We start from the raw sequence: 20877 nt of genomic DNA, 5'->3' as shown, positions 1-20877 counted from the left end.
CTTGGCATTCCCCAGTACCCAGAGCAACAACAGCCCCCCCAGCCAATAAATAGTGACTGTCTGTGCCACCTTACAGCCCCCCTGGCATTCCAGTACCCAGAGGCACAAACAGCCCCCCCAGCCCCAATAAATAGTGACTGTCTGTGGCACCTTACACCCCCCCGGCATTCCAGTACCCAGAAGGCACAAACAGCCCCCCCAGCCCAATAAATAGTGACTGTCTTGTGGCACCTTACAGGCCCCCCTGGCATTCCCAGTACCCCAGAGCACAAACAGCCCCCCCCCCAGCCCAATAAATAGTGACTGTCTGTGGCACCTTACAGCCCCCCTGGCATTCCCAGTACCCCAGAGGCACAAACAGCCCCCCAGGCCAATAAATAGTGACTGTCTGTGGCACCTTTACAGCCCCCCGGCATTCCCAGTACCCAGAGGCACAAACAGCCCCCCCCCAGCCCAATAAATAGTGATGTCTGTGGCACCTTACAGACCCCCTGGCATTCCCAGTACCAGAGCACAAACAGCCCCCCCAGCCCAATAAATAGTGACTGTCTGTGGCACCTTACAGCCCCCCCCCCTGGCATTTCCAGTACCCAGAGGCACAAACAGCCCCCCCCAGCCCATAAATAGTGATCTGTCTGTGGCACCTTACAGCCCCCCTGCATTCCATACCCAGAGCACAAACCAAGCCCCCACCAGCTCCATAAATAAGTGACTGTCTGTGGCACTTACAGCCCCCCCCTGGCAATTCCCAGTACCCCAGAAGGCAGAAACAGCCCCACAGCCCAATAAATAGTGACTGTCCTGTGGCACCTACAGCCCCCCGGCATTTCCCAAGTACCCCAAGAGCACAACCGCCCCCTCCCCCCAGGCCCAATAAATAGTGACTGTCTGTGGCACCTTAAGCCCCTGGCATTCCCAGTAAACCCCAGAGGTAAACGCCCCCCCAGCCAATCAATAGTGACTGTCTGTCAACCTTACAGCCCCTGGCTTTCCCAAGTACCCAGAGGCACAAACAGCCCCCCCCCGCCCAAGTAAATAAGTGACTGTCTGTTGGCACCTTATCAGCCCCCCGGCATTCAACAGTACCAGAGAGCACAAACACCCCCCCAAGCCAAATAAATAGTGACTGTCCTGTGGGCAACCTTCAGCCCCCCTGGCATTCCAGTCCACAGAGGCACAACAGCCCCGCCCAGCCCAATAAATAGTGACTGCTGTGGCAGCCTACGCCCCTGGCATTCGCCAAGTCCCCAGAGGCACAAACGCCCCCCCAAGCCCAATAATAGTGACTGTCGTGGCACCTTACAGCCCCCATGGCAATTCCCAGTACCGTACAGAGGCAGAAACAGCCCCCCAGCCCCAATAAATAGTGACTGGTCTGTGGCACCTTACAAGCCCCCACCGGCAATTCCCAGTACCCCCCAGGCAACCAAAACAAGCCCCCCCCAGCCCAATAAAAAGGACTGTCTGTGGCACCTTACAGCCCCCTGCATTCCCAGTACCAGAGGCACAAACAGCCCCCCCCCCAGCCAATAAAAGTGACTGTCTTGTGCACTTACAGCCCCCCTGGCATTCCAGTACCCAGAGGCACAAACACCCCCCAGCCCAATAAATAGTGACTGGTCTGTGGCACCTTACAGCCCCCCTGGCATTCCCAGTCCCAGAGGCAACAAACAGCCCCCCCCCCCCAGCCCAATTAAAATATGACTGTCCCTGTGCAACCTTACAGCCCCTGGCCATTCCAGTACCCAGAGGCCCACAAACAGCCCCCCCAGCCCAATAAATAGTGACTGTCTGTGGCACGTTACACCCCCCGGCATTCCCAGTACCCATGAGGCTCCCACCCGGGGTAGATTGCCAGTACCCCACAATTGCCAGTCTGGGCCTGACGAACCACCTGAGGGCCCAGTGGCTATTTGGCTGAGCTCAAGGAGTTCTGGGTTGGGTGCCCTGCTCAGGTTCTGGTTGGGGCCGGCTGCAGGTTTCTGGTTGGCGGCCCTGCTCGGTTTGGTTGGGGCCCTGCTCAGGTTTCTGGTTGGGGGTCCTGCTCAGGTTCTGGTTGGGGCCGCGGCTCAGGTTCTGGGTTGGGGCCTGCGCTCCAGGTTCCTGGTTGGGGGTCCGGCTTCCAAGTTCCAGGTTGGGGCGCCGGCTCAGGTTCTGGTTGGGGTCCGGCTCAGGTTCTGGTTGGGCCCTGCTCAGGTTCTGGTTGGGGCCCTGCTCAGACCAGGTTCTGGTTGGGGGTCCTGCCTCAGGTTTCTTGGTTGGGGCCCGGGCTTCAGGTTCTGGTTGGGGCCCGGGCTCAGGGTTCTGGTTGGGGCCCTGCTCAGGTTTCTGGTTGGGGTCCTGCTCAGGTTCCTGGTTGGGCCTCCGGCTCAGGTTCTGGTTGGGGCCCGGCTCAGGTTCCTGGTTGGGGCCCGCTCAGGTTCTGGTTGGGCCCGGCTCAGGTTCTGGTTGGGGCCCCTGCTCAGGTTTCTGGTTGGGGTCCGCTCAGGTTCAGGTTGGGGCCCGGTTCAGGTTTCCGCTCTTCTGTTTCAGGTGGTTCCTGTACGTGGTGTTCGTGTTCCCTGCTCGGCCCCCCCCAGTCCCAATAAATAGTGACTTTCTGTGGCACCTTACAGCCCTACCGGCATTCCCAGTACCCAGAGGCACAAACAGCCCCCCCCCAGGCCCCAATAAATAGTGACTGTCCCTGTGGCACCTTAACAGCCCCCCTGCATTCCCAGTACCCAGAGGCACAAACAGCCCCCCCTCCCAGCCCAATAAATAGTGACTGTCTGTGGCACCTTACAGCCCCCCCCGGCATTCCCAGTACCCAGAGGCACAAACAGCCCCCCCAGCCCAATAAATAGTGACTGTCTGTGGCACCTTTACAGCCCCCCTGCATTCCCAGTACCCAGAGGCACAAACACCCCCCCCAGCCCAATAAATAGTGACTGTCTGTGGCACCTTAAAGCCCCCTGGCATTCCCAGTACCCAGAGGCACAAACAGCCCCCCCAGCCCAATAAATAGTGACTGTCTGTGGCACCTTACAGCCCCCTGGCATTCCCAGTACCCAGAGGCACAAACAGCCCCCCCCAGCCCAATAAATAGTGACTGTCTGTGGTACCTTACAGCCCCCCCTGGCATTCCCAGTACCCAGAGGCACAAACAGCCCCCCCAGCCCAATAAATAGTGACTGTCTGTGGCACCTTACAGCCCCCTGGCATTCCCAGTACCCAGAGGCACAAACAGCCCCCCCAGCCCAATAAATAGTGACTGTCTGTGGCACCTTAAAGCCCCCTGGCATTCCCAGTACCCAGAGGCACAAACAGCCCCCCCAGCCCAATAAATAGTGACTGTCTGTGGCACCTTACAGCCCCCCTGGCATTCCCAGTACCCAGAGGCACAACAGCCCCCCCAGCCCAATAAATAGTGACTGTCTGTGGCACCTTACAGCCCCCCTGGCATTCCCAGTACCCAGAGGCACAAACAGCCCCCCCCAGCCAATAAATAGTGACTGTCTGTGGCACCTTACAGCCCCCCTGGCATTCCCAGTACCCAGAGGCACAACAGCCCCCCAGCCCAATAAATAGTGACTGGTCTGTGGCACCTTAAAGCCCCCCTGGCATTCCCAGTACCCAGAGGCACAAACAGCCCCCCCCAGCCCAATAAATAGTGACTGTCTGTGGCACCTTACAGCCCCCCCGGCATTCCCAGTACCCAGAGGCACAAACAGCCCCCCCCCAGCCCAATAAATAGTGACTGTCTGTGGCACCTTACAGCCCCCCCGGCATTCCCGTACCCAGAGGCACAAACAGCCCCCCCCAGCCCAATAAATAGTGACTGTCTGTGGGCACCTTACAGCCCCCCGGCATTTCCCAGTACCCAGAGGCACAAACAGCCCCCCCCCCAGCCCAATAAATAGTGACTGTCTGTGGCACCTTACAGCCCCCCGGCATCCCAGTACCCAGAGGCACAAACAGCCCCCCAGCCCAATAAATAGTGACTGTCTGTGGCACCTTACAGCCCCCCTGGCATTCCCAGTACCCAGAGGCACAAACAGCCCCCCCCCCAGCCCAATAAATAGTGACTGTCTGTGGCACCTTACAGCCCCCCCGGCATTCCCAGTACCCAGAGGCCCCCCCGGGGTAGATGCCAGTACCCACAGATTGCCAGTCTGGGCCTGACGGAACCACCTGAGGGCCCAGTGTATTTGGCTGAGCTCAGGAGGTTCTGGTTGGGGCCCTGCTCAGGTTCTGGTTGGGGCCCGGCTCAGGTTCTGGTTGGGGCCCTGCTCAGGTTCTGGTTGGGGCCCTGCTCAGGTTCTGGTTGGGGCCCTGCTCAGGTTCTGGTTGGGTCCTGCTCAGGTTCTGGTTGGGGCCCTGCTCATGGTTGGGTTCTGGTTGGGGTGCCTGCTCAGGTTCTGGTTGGGCCCTGCCTCAGGTTCTGGTTGGGGTCCGGCTCAGGTTCTGGTTGGGGCCCGGCTCAGGTTCTGGTTGGGGTCCGGCTCAGGTTCTGGTTGGGGTCCTGCTCAGGTTCTGGTTGGGGCCCGGCTCAGGTTCTGGTTGGGGTCCTGCTCAGGTTCTGGTTGGGGTCCGGCTCAGGTTCAGGTTGGGGCCCGGTTCAGGTTCCGCTCTCTGTTTGCAGGTGGTTCCTGTACGTGGTGTTCGTGTTCCTGCTCGGCGCCATTTGCACCAGGGATTTCCTGCGCTACGAGTTTATGATCGCGGAGAAGGTGAGTCCAATGTTCCGCTGACAGTAATTACCCCACGGGGGGTAAAGGGACATTGGGGGGTGGGGGGGGCCAGGGCTCTGGGTATATAAATCTATATCAGAGTGACCCCCCTGTCTCTCTGTCCCACAGGTCTCTCTGGTCGGCGCTCTCTTCCTGCTGGGTCTCTACATCTCCTCGTTGGCTTCCTGTATGGGGGGGCTGTACGGGGCCCCCAGGATCCTTCAGTGCATTGCGCAGGAGAAGGTTATCCCCGCCCTTTCCTTCCTGGGACGTGGGGTGAGCGCCCCCCCCATTATATTATTTATATTATTATTTATCCTGGTGCAGAGCCAATAGCAGGGGAGGAGCAAGGGATTCTGGGAGAGCCTTGATGGGTCCCCCCTCCCCCCACTCACTCAGGAAGGGCCGGGGGTCACATGTCACACAGAGAATTCCCAGGAAGCAAAGGGTTAATGGAAAAAGCTGCACATTCTGTTCCACAATTAATTCGGCAGATTAACGGGATTAGCGCTCGGCTGCTGTCGCCTTTCCCTATTTACCCTCAGGGGCAACAAGCGCGGCGATTACACCGCATTATGGGCGGGAATCTGCTAATCAGATCAGCTCGGCCCCCCCCCCCAATTAGGGGCTTTGGCTCCTCCCACTCAGCTTGTTACTGTCCAGAGACCTTGTCACATTACCCACAATCCCACTCAGCACCGTGTTACCCACAATCCCACTCAGCACCGTGTTACCCACAATCCCACTCAGCACCGTGTTACCCACAATCCCACTCAGCACCGTGTTACCCACAATCCCACTCAGCACCGTGTTACCCACAATCCCACTCAGCACCGTGTTACCCACAATCCCACTCAGCACCGTGTTACCCACAATCCCACTCAGCACCGTGTTACCCACAATCCCACCCAGCACGTGTTAACCCACAAATGCACACTCAGCACCGTGTTACCCCACAATCCCACTCAGCACCGTTTCCCACAATCCCACTCAGCACCGTGTTTAGCCCACAATCCCATGCAGCAACCGTGTTCCCACAACCCACTCAGCACGTGTTACTCCATCCCACTTAGCACGTGTTACCCGCCACAATCACCCAGGCACCGGTTACGCACAATCCCACTTAGCACCGTGTTACCCACAATCCCACTCCGCACCGTGTTACCACATCACTCAGCCCCGTTTACCACAATGCCCATCTTTGCACCGTGTTCCCCACAATCCAACCCAGCACCGTGTTACCACTAATCCCACTCAGGCAACCGTGTAACCACAATCCCACTCAGCATCCGTGTTACCACACAATCCCACTCAGCACGTGTTACCACAATTCCCACTCAGCACCGTGTTAACCGCCACAATCCCACCCAGCACGCGTGTTACCCACAATCCCACTCAGCACCGTGTTTATCCCACACCCAACTGCACACCGTGTTACCCACAATCCCACCCAGCACCGTGTTACCCACAATCCCACTCAGCACCGTGTTACCCACAATCCCACTCAGCACCGTGTTACCCACAATCCCACTCAGCACCGTGTTACCCACAATCCCACTCAGCACCGTGTTACCCACAATCCCACTCAGCACCGTGTACCCACATCCATCAGCAAACAGCGTGTTACCACCAATCCCACTTCAGCACCGGTGTTACCCACAATCCAACCCAGCGACGTGTTACCCACATCCCACTCAAGCACCGTGTTTACCCACAATCCCACCCAGCACCGCTGTTACCCACAATCACCAGCCTCGTGTTACCTCACAACCCCACCAGCAGCCGTGTTACCCGCACAATCCACCGCACCGTGTTACCCACAATCCAACCCGCACCGTGTTACTCACAATCCCACCCAGCACACGTGTACCACAAATCCCACCCAGCACCGGTGTTACTCACAATCCCACCCAGCACGTGTTACCCTCTCCAAATCCCACCAGATCACCGTGTTTACCACACAATCCCACTCAGCACCGTGTACCCACAATCCCAACTCAGTCACGTGTTACCCACAATCCCACTCAGCACCGTGTTACCCACAATCCCACCCAGCACCGTGGTTTACCACAATCCCACCCGCACCGTGTTACCCCATCCACTCAGCACCGTGTTACCACAATCCACATCAGACCGTGTTAACCCACAATCCACTCAGCACCGTGTTACGCCACAATCCCTTAGCACCGTGTTTTACCCCCCTCACATCCCACCCAGCCACCCGTGTTACCAGCACAATCCCACTCAAAGCACCGTGTTTACCACAATCCCACTCAGCACCGTGTTACCCACAATCCCACTCAGCACCGTGTTACCCACAATCCCACTCAGCACCGTGTTACCCACAATCCCACCAGCACCGTGTTACCCCACCAATCACCGTGTTACCACAATCCACATCCCTAGCACCGTGGTTACCCACAATCCACTCATCACCGTGTTACCCACAATCCCACTCAGCACCGTGTTACCCACATCCACTCAGCACCGGTTACCCACAATCCACTCAGCACCGTGTTACCCACAATCCCACTCAGCACCGTGTTACCCACAATCCCACTCAGCACTATGCCCTGTACTTTATTACCCATAATACACAGTATCCCATAAAACAGGTTTAGACACAGTTTGTCGGGGCACATTTTGGCCCTTGGGGGACTCTCTGGGTTACTACTGGGGAAGGGGCCAATCTATTGGATGATGGGACATTTGGCTGGCAGGTGATTGGCCACATTGCAAAGTTCTCTTGGCCCAGAGAATGCGCCATTGTTGCCCAATGATGATGATGAAGTGCACATCGGTCACTCTCATTGGTCGCCCAGAGGCCCCACAAGCCTTTGGGGGGAGAGGTCCCTTCGACTGATCATCTGAATGAGCTGCATTTGTTCTTAAGAAATGGACCCCATTGCCAACTGGGTTGGAGCTCATCTTGGCATGTATGGAGCAAAAAGTATCACACAGGGGGTGGGGACGTTGCAAGCAATGCATTATGGGTATTGTTGTAGGTCTCTTCAGTTGACATCATCCCTGAGGTGGTGGGGCAAGTTCTGGTTCCTGAGAATATTGGGTCTTGTTCCCTAACACTTCATTTGATATTAAAGGTTCTGTGCAATGTTTTGTCTCCCCCAATAGAAAGGCCCAAACAAGACCCCAGTGGCCGCCATCTTCATAACTGGACTCCTCACCATGGCCTTTGTCTTTATTGGCCAAGTGAACGTGCTGGCACCAATAGTCACCATTAACTTCATGCTGACCTACAGCGCCGTCGACTACTCCTACTTCTCCGTGACTATGAGCTACAGAATGCGGCACAGTCCCAAGAAGAACGGGAAGCCCCAGTCCCGGGGGATGAGCTCCACCCAACCCCTCATACTCAACAAGTCCACCAGCTACGGATCCAATGGAACTTTATTAGAATTCACTAAGGACATGAACCAACTCTTCAAACCCAACCAGACAGAGGTTCCTGGGAGCAGCAGCAGCCAAGAGAAAGATCTGAAGATGTTTAAGTTCAGAAAGCCAAGAAGGCCGGCCAAGCAGACCCTGCAGGACAGCTTCCAACTGGATCTCCACCAGGACCCCGAGCACGGCCTGGAGAGCAGGTTGCTGGTTACGGACCTGGCAGAAAATGAAATCCAGAATCCAGAAGAAACAAATTCCAAAGCGGAAACTGGGAACGAAGGAGCGGAGCCCACTGAGACCGACGAGTCCGACAGAGGAGAAGATATGGAGGCCGAGCAGCCAACAGAGGAGCAGAAAGGAGGTAAGTGAGAGCCAACAGGGTAGGTTATGGCCAGCAACGGTGCCCAGGGTTGCTACAATGTCCCCAACCAACCAGCCAGCCAACCAACCAGCCGACCATCCAACCAGCCGACCAACCAACCAGCCAACCAGCAATCCAACCAACCATCTCATAGATCTGAGAGACGGGGATCATAGAGAGGAAACTCATGAGTCACATTTATTCTCTGTTCCCCTACAGATTCCACAGTGGCACAAAAAGTCCCAGAGTTCGAGATTCAGGAATTATCAACATCATTTTATGCCAAGTTCTGCAACCACTGGGTCGCCTTTCTGGGGGTAGGTATTTGTATTGTGAGTCTCTAGAAAGTATGGGGGTACAGCTTATTGTGTGCCCAGAACATTCCCTCTCTGTATATTTGTATTTATACATATGGGTAGGGGGTGCCATAGTGTTTCCCTTAGACAGTACAGTATGGGGGTACAGCTTATTGTGTGCCCAGAACATTCCCTCTCTGTATATTTGTATTTATACATATGGGTAGGGGGTGCCATAGTGTTTCCCTTAGACAGTACAGTATGGGGGTACAGCTTATTGTGTGCCCAGAACATTCCTTCTCTGTATATTTGTATTTATACATATGGGTAGGGGGTGCCATAGTGTTTCCCTTAGACAGTACAGTATGGGGGTACAGCTTATTGTGTGCCCAGAACATTCCTTCTCTGTATATTTGTATTTATACATATGGGTAGGAGGTGCCATAGTGTTTCCCTTAGACAGTACAGTATGGGGGTACAGCTTATTGTGTGCCCAGAACATTCCCTCTCTGTATATTTGTATTTATACATATGGGTAGGGGGTGCCATAGTGTTTCCCTTAGACAGTACAGTATGGGGTACAGCTTATTGTGTGCCCAGAACATTCCCTCTCTGTATATTTGTATTTATACATATGGGTAGGGGGTGCCATAGTGTTTCCCTTAGACAGTACAGTATGGGGGTACAGCTTATTGTGTGCCCAGAACATTCCTTCTCTGTATATTTGTATTTATACATATGGGTAGGGGTGCCATAGTGTTTCCCTTAGACAGTACAGTATAGGGGTACAGCTTATTGTGTGCCCAGAGCATTCCTTCTCTGTATATTTGTATTTATAACATATGGGTAGGGGGTGCCATAGTGTTTCCCTTAGACAGTACAGTATGGGGGTACAGCTTATTGTGTGCCCAGAACATTCCTTCTCTGTATATTTGTATTTATACATATGGGTAGGGGGTGCCATAGTGTTTCCCTTAGACAGTACAGTATGGGGGTACAGCTTATTGTGTGCCCAGAACATTCCTTCTCTGTATATTTGTATTTATACATATGGGTAGGGGGTGCCATAGTGTTTCCCTTAGACAGTACAGTATGGGGGTACAGCTTATTGTGTGCCCAGAACATTCCCTCTCTGTATATTTGTATTTATACATATGGGTAGGAGGTGCCATAGTGTTTCCCTTAGACAGTACAGTATGGGGGTACAGCTTATTGTGTGCCCAGAACATTCCCTCTCTGTATATTTGTATTTATACATATGGGTAGGAGGTGCCATAGTGTTTCCCTTAGACAGTACAGTATGGGGGTACAGCTTATTGTGACCCCCTTGGGATATATGGGGACGGGGTGGGATTCCCAGAAGTGAAACACTTACCTATCGCCCTTATGTCCTTTACCTGCTATAGGCGATCCTGTCGATCGTAATCATGTTTGTGATCCAGTGGATTTATGCCCTCGCTAACCTCGGTGTAGCAATAATTCTGTACCTCTATATCGGCAGAGTGAACCCCGGCCTTAATCCAGGTAAGTGCCCGTTTGGGAAGGTCCCACAGTGTATCTGGCAGAGGGTCTGGGGAGGGAGGGGGGTTCCAAGCCCCAGAGTGGGAGGGAGGGGGGGTTCCAGGCCCCAGAGTGGGAGGGAGGGGGGGTTCCAGGCCCCAGAGTGGGAGGGAGGGGGGGTTCCAGGCCCCAGAGTGGGAGGGAGGGGGGTTCCAGGCCCCAGAGTGGGAGGGAGGGGGGTTCCAAGCCCCAGAGTGGGAGGGAGTGGGGTTCCAGGCCCCAGAGTGGGAGGGAGGGGGGGTTCCAGGCCCCAGAGTAGGAGGGAGGGGGGGTTCCAGGCCCCAGAGTGGGAGGGAGGGGGGGTTCCAGGCCCCAGAGTGGGAGGGAGGGGGGGTTCCAGGCCCCAGAGTGGGAGGGAGGGGGGTTCCAAGCCCCAGAGTGGGGGTTCCAGGCCCCAGAGTGGGAGGGGGGGGGGTTCCAGGCCCCAGAGTAGGAGGGAGGGGGGGTTCCAGGCCCCAGAGTGGGAGGGAGGGGGGGTTCCAGGCCCCAGAGTGGGAGGGAGGGGGGGTTCCAGGCCCCAGAGTGGGAGGGAGGGGGGGTTCCAGGCCCCAGAGTGGGAGGGAGGGGGGGTTCCAGGCCCCAGAGTGGGAGGGAGTGGGGTTCCTTGGCTGTTTGGACCCACAGATCACTAAGTGGCCCCTGCAGTCGGTTCAGCTGGACCCCAAGACTTCCAGGTACCGTCGTGTCCAGTTGGGGTCCTCAAATCCCAATCAGAAAAGCCATTTTGTACCCTTACCAGTAGTTACTGAGGGGCCCCATAAAGAGACCAGTTCTGATTGGCTGATACTGTATCTCTCATATCAAACAGGGGCTGCCGCAAATTTCAGCTTCTTCGCTTGGATCCGACACGGGGCGCAGACGCTGTTCAGGTAGGTACAGGGAATGATGGGATATTGGCCTATAGACTGGGCGCTGGCACTCACCCCCCTCTTACTTGCCCCCCCAGGAAGCCCCGCCCAAAGGAGCAGTTTGTGGTGACCCCTTCCCTGCATTCTGTTGGCATGGAGACCACTCAACTGACAGAAGAGAATGAAGATTTTGCATCTCGTGGGCGGTACCACCACTCGTCCATCATCACCCAGGGGCAGTTCATTGACCGGTACAACTAGGGGCCCGGGGGTATCCCAGCGCCTCATTCCCCATCAGTCTCCGCTGCCAAAACTGGGCCTCTGTGCCCCAAAGGGGATATTACTGCATTTTGGGAAATGCTTTATCAGCACCACAGGCCGCTGCACCGTATAGTGGTACTGAGCCCCTCTTTGTGGAAATGCAAAGTATCAGAAATAAGAAGCTGAGCCTTCCCTTACCCCCTACCAGTGCAATCTGTAGATAGACTGGCTAGTAGTGTGTGTCTTAGGACTTGTCTTTTGGATTTAGGTTCCTCAGGGGCGGAGTTATATTACAGAACTGAAGCAGATAACTCAGGGGCAGAGTTATGTTACAGAACTGAAGCAGATAACTCAGGGGCGGAGTTATGTTACAGAACTGAAGCAGATAACTCAGGGGCGGAGTTACACTACAGAACTGAAGCAGATAACTCAGGGGCGGAGTTACACTACAGAACTGAAGCAGATAACTCAGGGGCGGAGTTACACTACAGAACTGAAGCAGATAACTCAGGGGTGGAGTTATGTTACAGAACTGAAGCAGATAACTCAGGGGCGGAGTTACACTACAGAACTGAAGCAGATAACTCAGGGGCGGAGTTACACTACAGAACTGAAGCAGATAACTCAGGGGCGGAGTTACACTACAGAACTGAAGCAGATAACTCAGGGGCGGAGTTACGCTACAGAACTGAAGCAGATAACTCAGGGGCGGAGTTACACTACAGAACTGAAGCAGATAACTCAGGGGCGGAGTTACACTACAGAACTGAAGCAGATAACTCAGGGGCGGAGTTACACTACAGAACTGAAGCAGATAACTCAGGGGCGGAGTTACGTTACAGAACTGAAGCAGATAAGTCAAGGTGGTTCTGATGACCCAATCACATGACTCCATGAAGAGCGAGTTAAGCTTGGCCATTGGTGCAACTACCTCAGGGCGGGAATATGTCGAGCTGTGGGTGGGGCTACGGTCAGGGGATGCTGACTTCTTGGGAGACGAAGCCATGAAACTCCCCTGATCTGATCTCTTTGAGGATGACAAATGGGTCAGGGGAGCGCAACCCACAGGGGAAATGGGTTTTTTTTCAGAAAACACAGTGAAATGGACCGGACTTGGTACCAATGACTCAGACTGATCCAGATCTTGGTACCTTTTGAACCATCGTCCCCTCTGGGATAAAATCTTACTGCTTACTGGGCGTTACTGAGAGGCGGATCCCGGGGCCGGGGGTGAATACAGTGGAACCCGACTGGGCCCCGGGCACCGTGCAAACCGGACTCCAGGGATTTAAATACAAACTCTTGTATCTTGTGTTGTGTCCTTTATTTATATATAGGGTTCAACCTGCCCCTCCCACTGATCTACAGGCACCGCCCACTGTCCCTCCCACTGATCTACAGGCACCGCCCACTGTCCCTCCCACTGATCTACAGGCACCACCCACTGTCCCTCCCACTGATCTACAGGCACCACCCACTGCCCCTCCCACTGATCTACAGGCACCACCCACTGTCCCTCCCACTGATCTACAGGCACCACCCACTGTCCCACTGATCTACAGGCACCACCCACTGTCCCTCCCACTGATCTACAGGCACCACCCACTGTCCCTCCCACTGATCTACAGGCACCACCCACTGTCCCTCCCACTGATCTACAGGCACCGCCACTGCCCTCCACTGATCTAAGGCACCCCCACGTCCCACTGATCTACAGGCACACCCACTGTCCCTCCCACTGATCTACAGGCACCACCACTGTCCCTCCACTGATCTACAGGCACCACCCACTGTCCCTCCCCTGATCTACAGGACCACCCACTGTCCCTCCCACTGATCTACAGCACCACCTACTTGTCCCTCCCACTATCACAGGCACCGCCCACTGCCCTCCCACTGATCTACAGGCACCACCCACTGTCCCTGATCTACAGCACCACTGTCCCTCCCACTGCATCTACAGCACACACCCACTGTCCTCCACTGATCTACAGGCAACCCCCACTGTCCCTCCACTTGATCCCTCCCACTGACTACAGCACCACCACTGCCCCTCCCACTGATCTACAGGCACCACCCACTGTCCCTCCCACTGATCTACAGGCACCACCCACTGATCTAATGTCTCCGCCCACTGATCTAATGTCTCCACCTTCTGATCTACATGCAGCACCTACTGCCTAAGGGAAGGCTGATTGCATGGGGCAGAAGTTGGGGCAATTGATGAGCTGGAGGCATTTCTCCAGGGCCCACCATCATCATATGTTTTATTCTTGTGGGGTCCGGGGCAGAGGGGTCTCCAAGCTACTGGGGGTCTCTCCCTTTTATAGGAGCTCCGGTACTGGGCCATGAAGGACTTTACCCTAACAGTAGGGCAGTTTATCCCGGCAGGGGCAGTGGCACCATGTTGCCCAGGCACAAAATAGAAATCCAGGTTTGCCCATCGGGCACCTTTGTGGGCGGGAAATGGGACAAAGCGATTGGGGCAATGAGGGGCAATTTTAAGCGTTTCCCCCGAACATGGTTCTGATACTAACAGTGTGACTGGCAGACTGCCTTATATGCCCTATAGGGACTGGGCAGAGCAGGGTAATTAATATGTAGGTGGGTAATTGGTATGTAGGTTACTGGGCCCCACCGCAAAACCACGTAAGGGCCCCACTAAACATTGAAAATAAAACATTAATACACAACTATAGAGATTCCCCCAACTGGGCCCTTATACCCCTGAGGCAGGCTATATCCCCCCCCCAGTAGGCAGGCTTTATCCCCCCCAGTAGGCAGGCTGTATCCCCCCCAGTAGGCAGGCTGTATCCCCCCCCCCAGTAGGCAGGCTGTATCCCCCCCCAGTATGCAGGCGTGTATTCCCCCCCCAGTAGGCAGGCTGTATCCCCCCCCCCAGTAGAGGCTGTATCCCCCCAAGTAGGCAGGCTGTATCCCCCCCCCAAGTAGGCAGGCTTATCCCCACCCCCCAGTTAGGCAGGCTGTTATCCCCCCCATCCCCCCCCCCTCCTCCAGTAGGCAGGCGTATCCCCCCCCAGTTAGGCAGCTGTATCCCCCCCCCCCCAGCAGGCTGTATCCCCCCCCCCCAGTAGGCAGGCTGTATCCCCCAGTAGCTGTTTTATCCCCCCTAAAAGCAGACTCTATTCTCCCCAGTTAGGCAGGCTGTATCCCCTAAAAGCAGACTCTAATTTCCCCAGTAGGCAGGCTGTATCCCCCCTAAAAGCAGACTCTATTCCCCCCAGTAGGCAGGCTGTATCCCCCCCTTAAAAGCAAACTCTATTCTACCCAGTAGGCGGCTTATCCCCCCTAAAAGCAACCTCTATTCTAACCCAGTAGGCAGGCAGATCCCCCCTAAAAGCAGACTCTATCTACCCAGTGGCAGACTGTATCGCCCCCCGTAGGCAGTGTATCCCCCCCCTAAAGCAGACTCTATTCTACCCAGTAGAGCTGTATCCCCCCCCTAAAAGCAAACTCTATTCTACCCAGTAGGCAGGCTGTATCCCCCCTAAAAGCAGACCTATTTCTACCCATAGGCAGGCAGTACCCCCCAAAAAGCTGACTCGTATTCTACCCAGTAGGCAGACTGTATCCCCCCAGTAGGCAGGCTGTATCCCCCCTAAAAAGCAGACTCTATTCTACCCAGTAAGCAGGCTGTATCCCCCCCTCAGACTCTATTCTACCCAGTAGGCAGGCTGTACCCCCCCAAGGCAGGCGGTATCCCCCAGTAGGCAGGCTTGTATCCCCCCCAGTAGGCAGGCTGTATCCCCCCCCCCCAGTAGGCAGGCTGTATTCCCCCAGTTAGGCAGGCTGTATCCCCCTAAAAGCAGACTCTATTCCCCCCAGTAGGCAGGCTGTATCCCCCTTAAAAGCAGACTCTATTCTTTATTTACCAGTAGCAGACTGTATCCCCCCAGAGCAGGCTGTATCCCCCCTTAAAAGCAGACTCTATTCCCCCAGTAGCAGACTGTATCCCCCCAGTAGGCAGGCTGTATCCCCCCTAAAAGCAGACTCTATTCTCCCTCAGTAGGCAGCTGTATCCCCCCCTAAAAGAGACTCTATCCCCCCCCAGTAGGCAGGCGTAATCCCCCCTAAAGAAGGACTCTATCCCCCCAGTGGCAGGCTGTATCCCCCCTAAAAGCAGACTTCTATTTTACCCAGTAGGCAGGCTGTATTCCCCCCCTAAAAAGCAGACTCTATTCCCCCCAGTAGGCAGGCTGTATCCCCCCGTAGGCAGGCTGTATTCCCCCCAGTAGGCAGGCTGTATCCCCCCTAAAAAGCAGACTCTATTCCCCCCAGTAGGCAGGCTGTATCCCCCCTAAAAGCACTCTATTCTACCAGTATGCAGGACTGTATCCCCCCAGTAGGCAGGCTGTATCCCCCCTAAAGCAATCTATTCTTCCTCAGTAGGCAGGCTGTATCCCCCCTAAAAGAAGACTCTATCCCCCCAGTAGCAGGCTGTATCCCCCCTAAAAGACATCTCTTCCCCCCAGAGGCAGGCTGTATCCCCCCTAAAAGAAACTCTATCCCCCTTCAGTAGGCAAGCTGAATCCCCCCGGGCAGGCTGATTCCCCCCAGTAGCAGGCTGTATCCCACCCGGTAGGCAGGCTGTATCCCCCATAGGCAGGCATGTGATCCCCCCGTAGGCAGGCTGTATCCGCCCCCGGTAGGCAGGGCGTAATCCCCCAAGTAGGCAGCTGTATTCCCCCCAGTAGCAGCTGTATCCCCCCAGTAGGCAGCTTTATCCCCCCAGTAGGCAGGCTGTATCCCCCCAGTAGGCAGGCTGTTTCCCCCCAGTAGGCAGCTGTAATCCCCCCAGTAGGCAGGCTGTATCCCCCAGTTAGGCAGAGCTGGTAATCCCCGGTTAGGCAGGTGCTGTATCCCCCGGTAGGCTGTATCCCTCGCCGGTAGGCAGCTGTTATCCCCCCGGTAGGCAGGCTGTATCCCCCCAGTAGGCAGGCTGTATCCCCCCAGTAGGCAGGCTGTATCCCCCCGGTAGGCTGTATCCCCCCGGTAGCAGGCTTGTATCCCCCCGGTAGGCAGGCGTATCCCCCCGCGTAGGCAGCTGTATCCCCCGGTAGGCAGGCTGTATCCCCGCAGAGGCAGGCTGTACCCCCCAGTAGCAGGCTGTATTCCCCCCGGTAGGGCAGCGTATCCCCCCGGGTAGGTAGGGCTTATCCCCCCCGTATGCTGGTATCCCCCCAGTAGGCAGGCTGTATCCCCCCGGTTAGCAGGCTGATCCCCCAGGTAGGCAGGCTGTATCCCCCCGGTAGGCAGGCTGTATCCCCCCGGTAGCAGCTGTATCCCCCCAGTAGGCAGGCGGATCCCCCCCGTAGGCAGCTGTATCCCCCCGGTAGGCTGTATCCCCCCAGTATGGCAGGCCTGTGATCCCCGGTAGCGCTGTATCCCCCCAGTTAGGCAGGCGTAATCCCCCGTAGGCAGCGGTATTCCCCCCAGTAGGCAGGCTGTATCCCCCCCGTAGACAGGCTGCTATCCCCCGTAGCAGGCTGTATCCCCCCAGTAGGCAGCTGTATCCCCCCGCGTAGCAGGCGTATCCCCCCGGTAGGCAGGCTGTATCCCCCCCAGTATGCATGGCTGTATCCCCGGTAGCAGGCTGTATTTCCCCCGAGTGGCTGTATCCCCCGGAGGCTGTATCCCCCGAGGCAGCTGTATCCCCGGTAGGCTGTATCCCCCCGGTAGGCAGGCTGATCCCCCCGGAGTCAGGCTGTATCCCCCCGGTAGGCTGTATCCCCCCCTCTCAGGCTACACCCCGCCCCCGGTCTCCCCGCCCCACAGACCCAGCGGCTGCTCCATGCTGCTCCCTCCCGGCTCCCTGTGACTCTGCGGCCGCTGCGGGGAGATCCCAGTCCGGCTGCTCCGCACAATGTTCCCCGGGCTCCTGCTGCTTCTCTCTGTCCCTTGGGTTCCGGTCCGTCCGCACCCAGACTGGGTCTCACCCACCGGGACACCCCCCAGCGTCACCCCCGGACCCAACCGGACTCGAACATCGCACCCTAACCCGGGATGTGGACCAAGGAAACACTGGTCAGCTCATGACCTGGGGACCCATCACCACGAACCGGGCAATCTCGCAGTCGGATCAGGTACAGATGCAACCCCAATTCACCTAGATCTGGCGGTCTTAGGAACGAGAGTTGGACCCCCCGAGCCCGCGGGTTCAGATCTAGTACCGATTTATCTGTGAGAAAGTGCAAGCAATATGCACTGGCATCGACATTGGAAGAAAGACCAAACGGATTCCAGGCAGGTCTGGAGACATCGCACAGACCCCCCCGCCTGTCAGAACCAAAGCTGCACAAATGGACCAGCCAGAACCTCGAACGAGCCCAATCATCAACTCCTTTGTCAAAACCAGGCTGATCAGGGCCGAAACCACTTCTGACCAATGAGATCCTCATGAGCAGGTACCGGGACTCGAGTGTTCAAAGCTTGCACTCCAATGCCCGCGCCGACCCACTCTCGTACCCAATTTCCTTTTTTTCATATGCAAATGTACGCTCCTGTCTCTGAGGATTTTATGCTTATGTTACGTTTTATGGTCTCCAACCTGCCCTGAACTTGCCCCCTGTTCCATATTGCCCCATGTTCTTCTATATATGCCTACTGTCTCTTAGATGCACCCCTCTGTCTCTATATTGCCCTACTGTCTCGATATTCCCCTCGTCTCTATAATTGCCCTACTGTCTCTATATGCCCCTCTGTCTCTATATTGCCCCCTGTCTCGATATTGCCTCAGGTCTCTATATTGCCCCCTGTTCTATATTGCCCCTACTTCTCTTATTGCCCTCTTTCTTATATTGCCCCCCGTCCTATAATTCCCTTACGTCTCCTAATGCCCCCCTTGTCTCTATATTTGCCCTACGTCCTATTTGCCCACCCCTTCTCTTATTATTGCCCCCCTGTCTCTATATTACCCTACGGTCTCTATATGCCCCCTGTCTCTTATTGCACCTAACATGCTCTCCTTTGGCCATTTCTTGTTCGTTCTTACACTAAAGACAGTTGGAACCCACTTTCTATGACTGATGGTTGAGAATTCCCCTTCTGCCCGACCCCCAATAGTAATCACTTTCTTCCCCCTCTACTGGTGGAACCCCATAAACCTGACTGCCCTTACAAGTAAGGAACCCTTCTATGCTGATTCGTGAGATCCCCTTCTCCCACCCAATGTATCATCATTCCCCCTCTCTTGGTAGGAACCCCATAACCTGACCTGCCCATACTGTAAGGAACCGCCTTCCGACGCTCGAATGGTTGAATCCCTTTTGTCCTCATCCACCCCCAATGTAACACTCATTCCCCCTCTCTGGAGGAACCCATAACCTGACTGCCCTTACAGTAAGAAACCCCTCCTACGCTCGATGGTTTAGAAGATTCCCCTTTCCTCCGACCCGCCAACTGTATCACTCCATTCCCCTCTCTGGTAAGGAAACCCATAACTGACTCCCTTACAGTAAGGAACCCCTTCCTATGCTATGTGTGAGGCCCCTCTTCCTCCCCCACCCCAATGTATCACTCATACCCCCTCTCTGGTAGGAACCCCATAACCTGACTGGCCCTTACAGTAAGAACCCCTTCCGATGCTGATGGTGAGACCCCTTTTCTCCCACCCCAATGTATCACTCATTCCCCTCTCTGGTAGGGAAACCCATAACCTTGAACTGTCTTACGTAAGGATAACCTTCCTATGCTGATGGATCCCTGGTTCCCCCCAATGTATCACTCATTTCCCCTTCTGGGTAGCGAACCCCATAACCTGACTGCCCTTACAGTAAGGAACCCTTCCTTGCTGATGTGAGACTCCCCTTGCACCTCCCACCCCAATGTATCACTCATTCCCCCTTCCTTGTAGGGAACCCAAACCTGACTGCCCTAAGTAAGGAACCCCCTTCCGTGCTGATGGTGAGATTCCCTTTCCTCCCCCACCCCCAATGTAATCACCTCATTTCCCCTCTCTTGGTAGGGAACCCCATAACCTGACTGCCCTTACAGTAAAGGAACCCTTCTACGCTGATGTGAGATCCCCTTTGCGACCCGACCCGCCAATGGTATCACTCATTCCCCCTCTCTGGGTAGGGCAACCCCCATAACTGACTGCCTGCTACAGTAGAGAACCCTTCCTAATTGCTGATGGTGGAATCCCTTTTCTCCCCACCCCCAATGTATCACTCATTCCCCCTCTCTTGTAGGGAACCCCACTAACCTCGATGCCCTTACGTAAGAACCCTTCCTATGCTATGGTGAGATCCCCTTTCCTCCCCACCCCAATGTATCACTAAAACCCCTATAGTTGTGTTATAGGCACTGAGCCCCGAGGCAGATCGGCACTACCCTATAGTCTGTGAATGTTAAGGAGGCACTGAGCCCCGGGGCAGCCGGGCACTAACCCAGAGTGTGTTGTAAGGGCACTGAGCCCCAGGGCAGCCGGACACTAAACCTATAGTCGTGATGGTAAAGGCATGAGCCCGGGGCAGCGGTGCACTACCTATAGCTGTGTGTAAGGCCTGAGCCCCCGGGCAGCCGGGACACTACCTCTATCTGTGTGTAAGGACACTGAGCCCCCGGGGCGACGGGCACCTAACCCTAATATTGTGTGTAAGCCTGAGCCCCCGGCAGCGGGCACTAACCCTTATAAGCTGTGTGTAGGGCACTGAGCCCCCGCGGCAAGCGGGCACTACCCTATAGCTGTGTTTAAGGGGCACTGAAGCCCCCGGGGCAGCCGGGCACACCCTTTAGCTGTGTGTAAGGGCACTGCAGCCCGCCGGGCGCACGCTGGGCACTAACCCTATAGTCTGTGTGTAAGCGCGGACACTGAGCCCCGGGGCAGACGGCACAACCATAGTCTGTGTTGTAAGGCCACTGACACCCGGGGCAGCCGTTGAGCACTACCTATAGTCTGTGTTAAGGGGCACCTGAGCCCCGAGCAGCCGGGCACTAACCCGTATAGTACTGTGTGTAAGGGCACTAGCCCCCGGGCAGCGGGCAAAATCTTATAGTCTGTGGTTAGGGGCACTGAGCCCGGCCCGGGCCTAACCCTATACTCTGGTGTAAGGGCACTGACCCGGGGAGCCGGCACTAACCTATGGTCTTGTGTAGGGGCACTGAGCCCCGGGCATCGGCCTAACCCTATGTCTGTGTTAAGGGGCACTGAGCCCCGGCAGCGCGGCATCCCTATAGTCGTGTGTAAGGGCACTAGCCCCGGGGCAGACCGCCACTAACCCTATAGTCTGCTGTTAAGGGCCACTTGAGCCCCCGTGGCGCGGCACTAACCCTGTCCTGTGTTGTAAGGCCACTGATGCCCCCGCGGCAGCCGCGCACTAACCCATAGTCTGTGTGTAAGGCGCACTGACCCCGGGGCAGCCAGGCACGAACCCTATAGTCTGTGGGTAGGAGCAACTGAGCCCCCGGGGCAGCCG

The 20877-nt window shown here is 55.9% G+C and overlaps 2 protein-coding genes across 2 annotated transcripts in view; both read left to right on the top strand.

Annotated features, from left to right (window-relative positions):
• Positions 1-12752, top strand: part of slc12a8 (solute carrier family 12, member 8) — a 44141-nt gene extending 31389 nt beyond the window's left edge. The window contains 7 exon segments of the mRNA XM_031893157.1: positions 4625-4712; positions 4842-4988; positions 7845-8475; positions 8695-8792; positions 10178-10295; positions 11140-11200; positions 11278-12752. Coding sequence (XP_031749017.1) covers positions 4625-4712; positions 4842-4988; positions 7845-8475; positions 8695-8792; positions 10178-10295; positions 11140-11200; positions 11278-11440 — 1306 coding nt within the window. The 3' untranslated portion in view covers positions 11441-12752.
• A 4572-nt stretch (positions 12753-17324) lies between these two features.
• heg1 (heart development protein with EGF like domains 1) overlaps positions 17325-20877 on the top strand; it is a 34894-nt gene continuing 31341 nt past the window's right edge. The window contains exon 1 of the mRNA XM_031893888.1: positions 17325-17544. Within this exon, the coding sequence (XP_031749748.1) occupies positions 17325-17544 (220 nt within the window). The remainder of the gene's footprint in view (positions 17545-20877) is intronic.

Source organism: Xenopus tropicalis, chromosome 9 (assembly GCF_000004195.4).
Source record: "Xenopus tropicalis strain Nigerian chromosome 9, UCB_Xtro_10.0, whole genome shotgun sequence".
Taxonomy (NCBI): Eukaryota; Metazoa; Chordata; class Amphibia; order Anura; family Pipidae; genus Xenopus; species Xenopus tropicalis.
The sequence above is the reverse complement of the archived record's forward strand: the minus strand, read 5'-3'. Positions and strand labels throughout refer to the sequence as shown.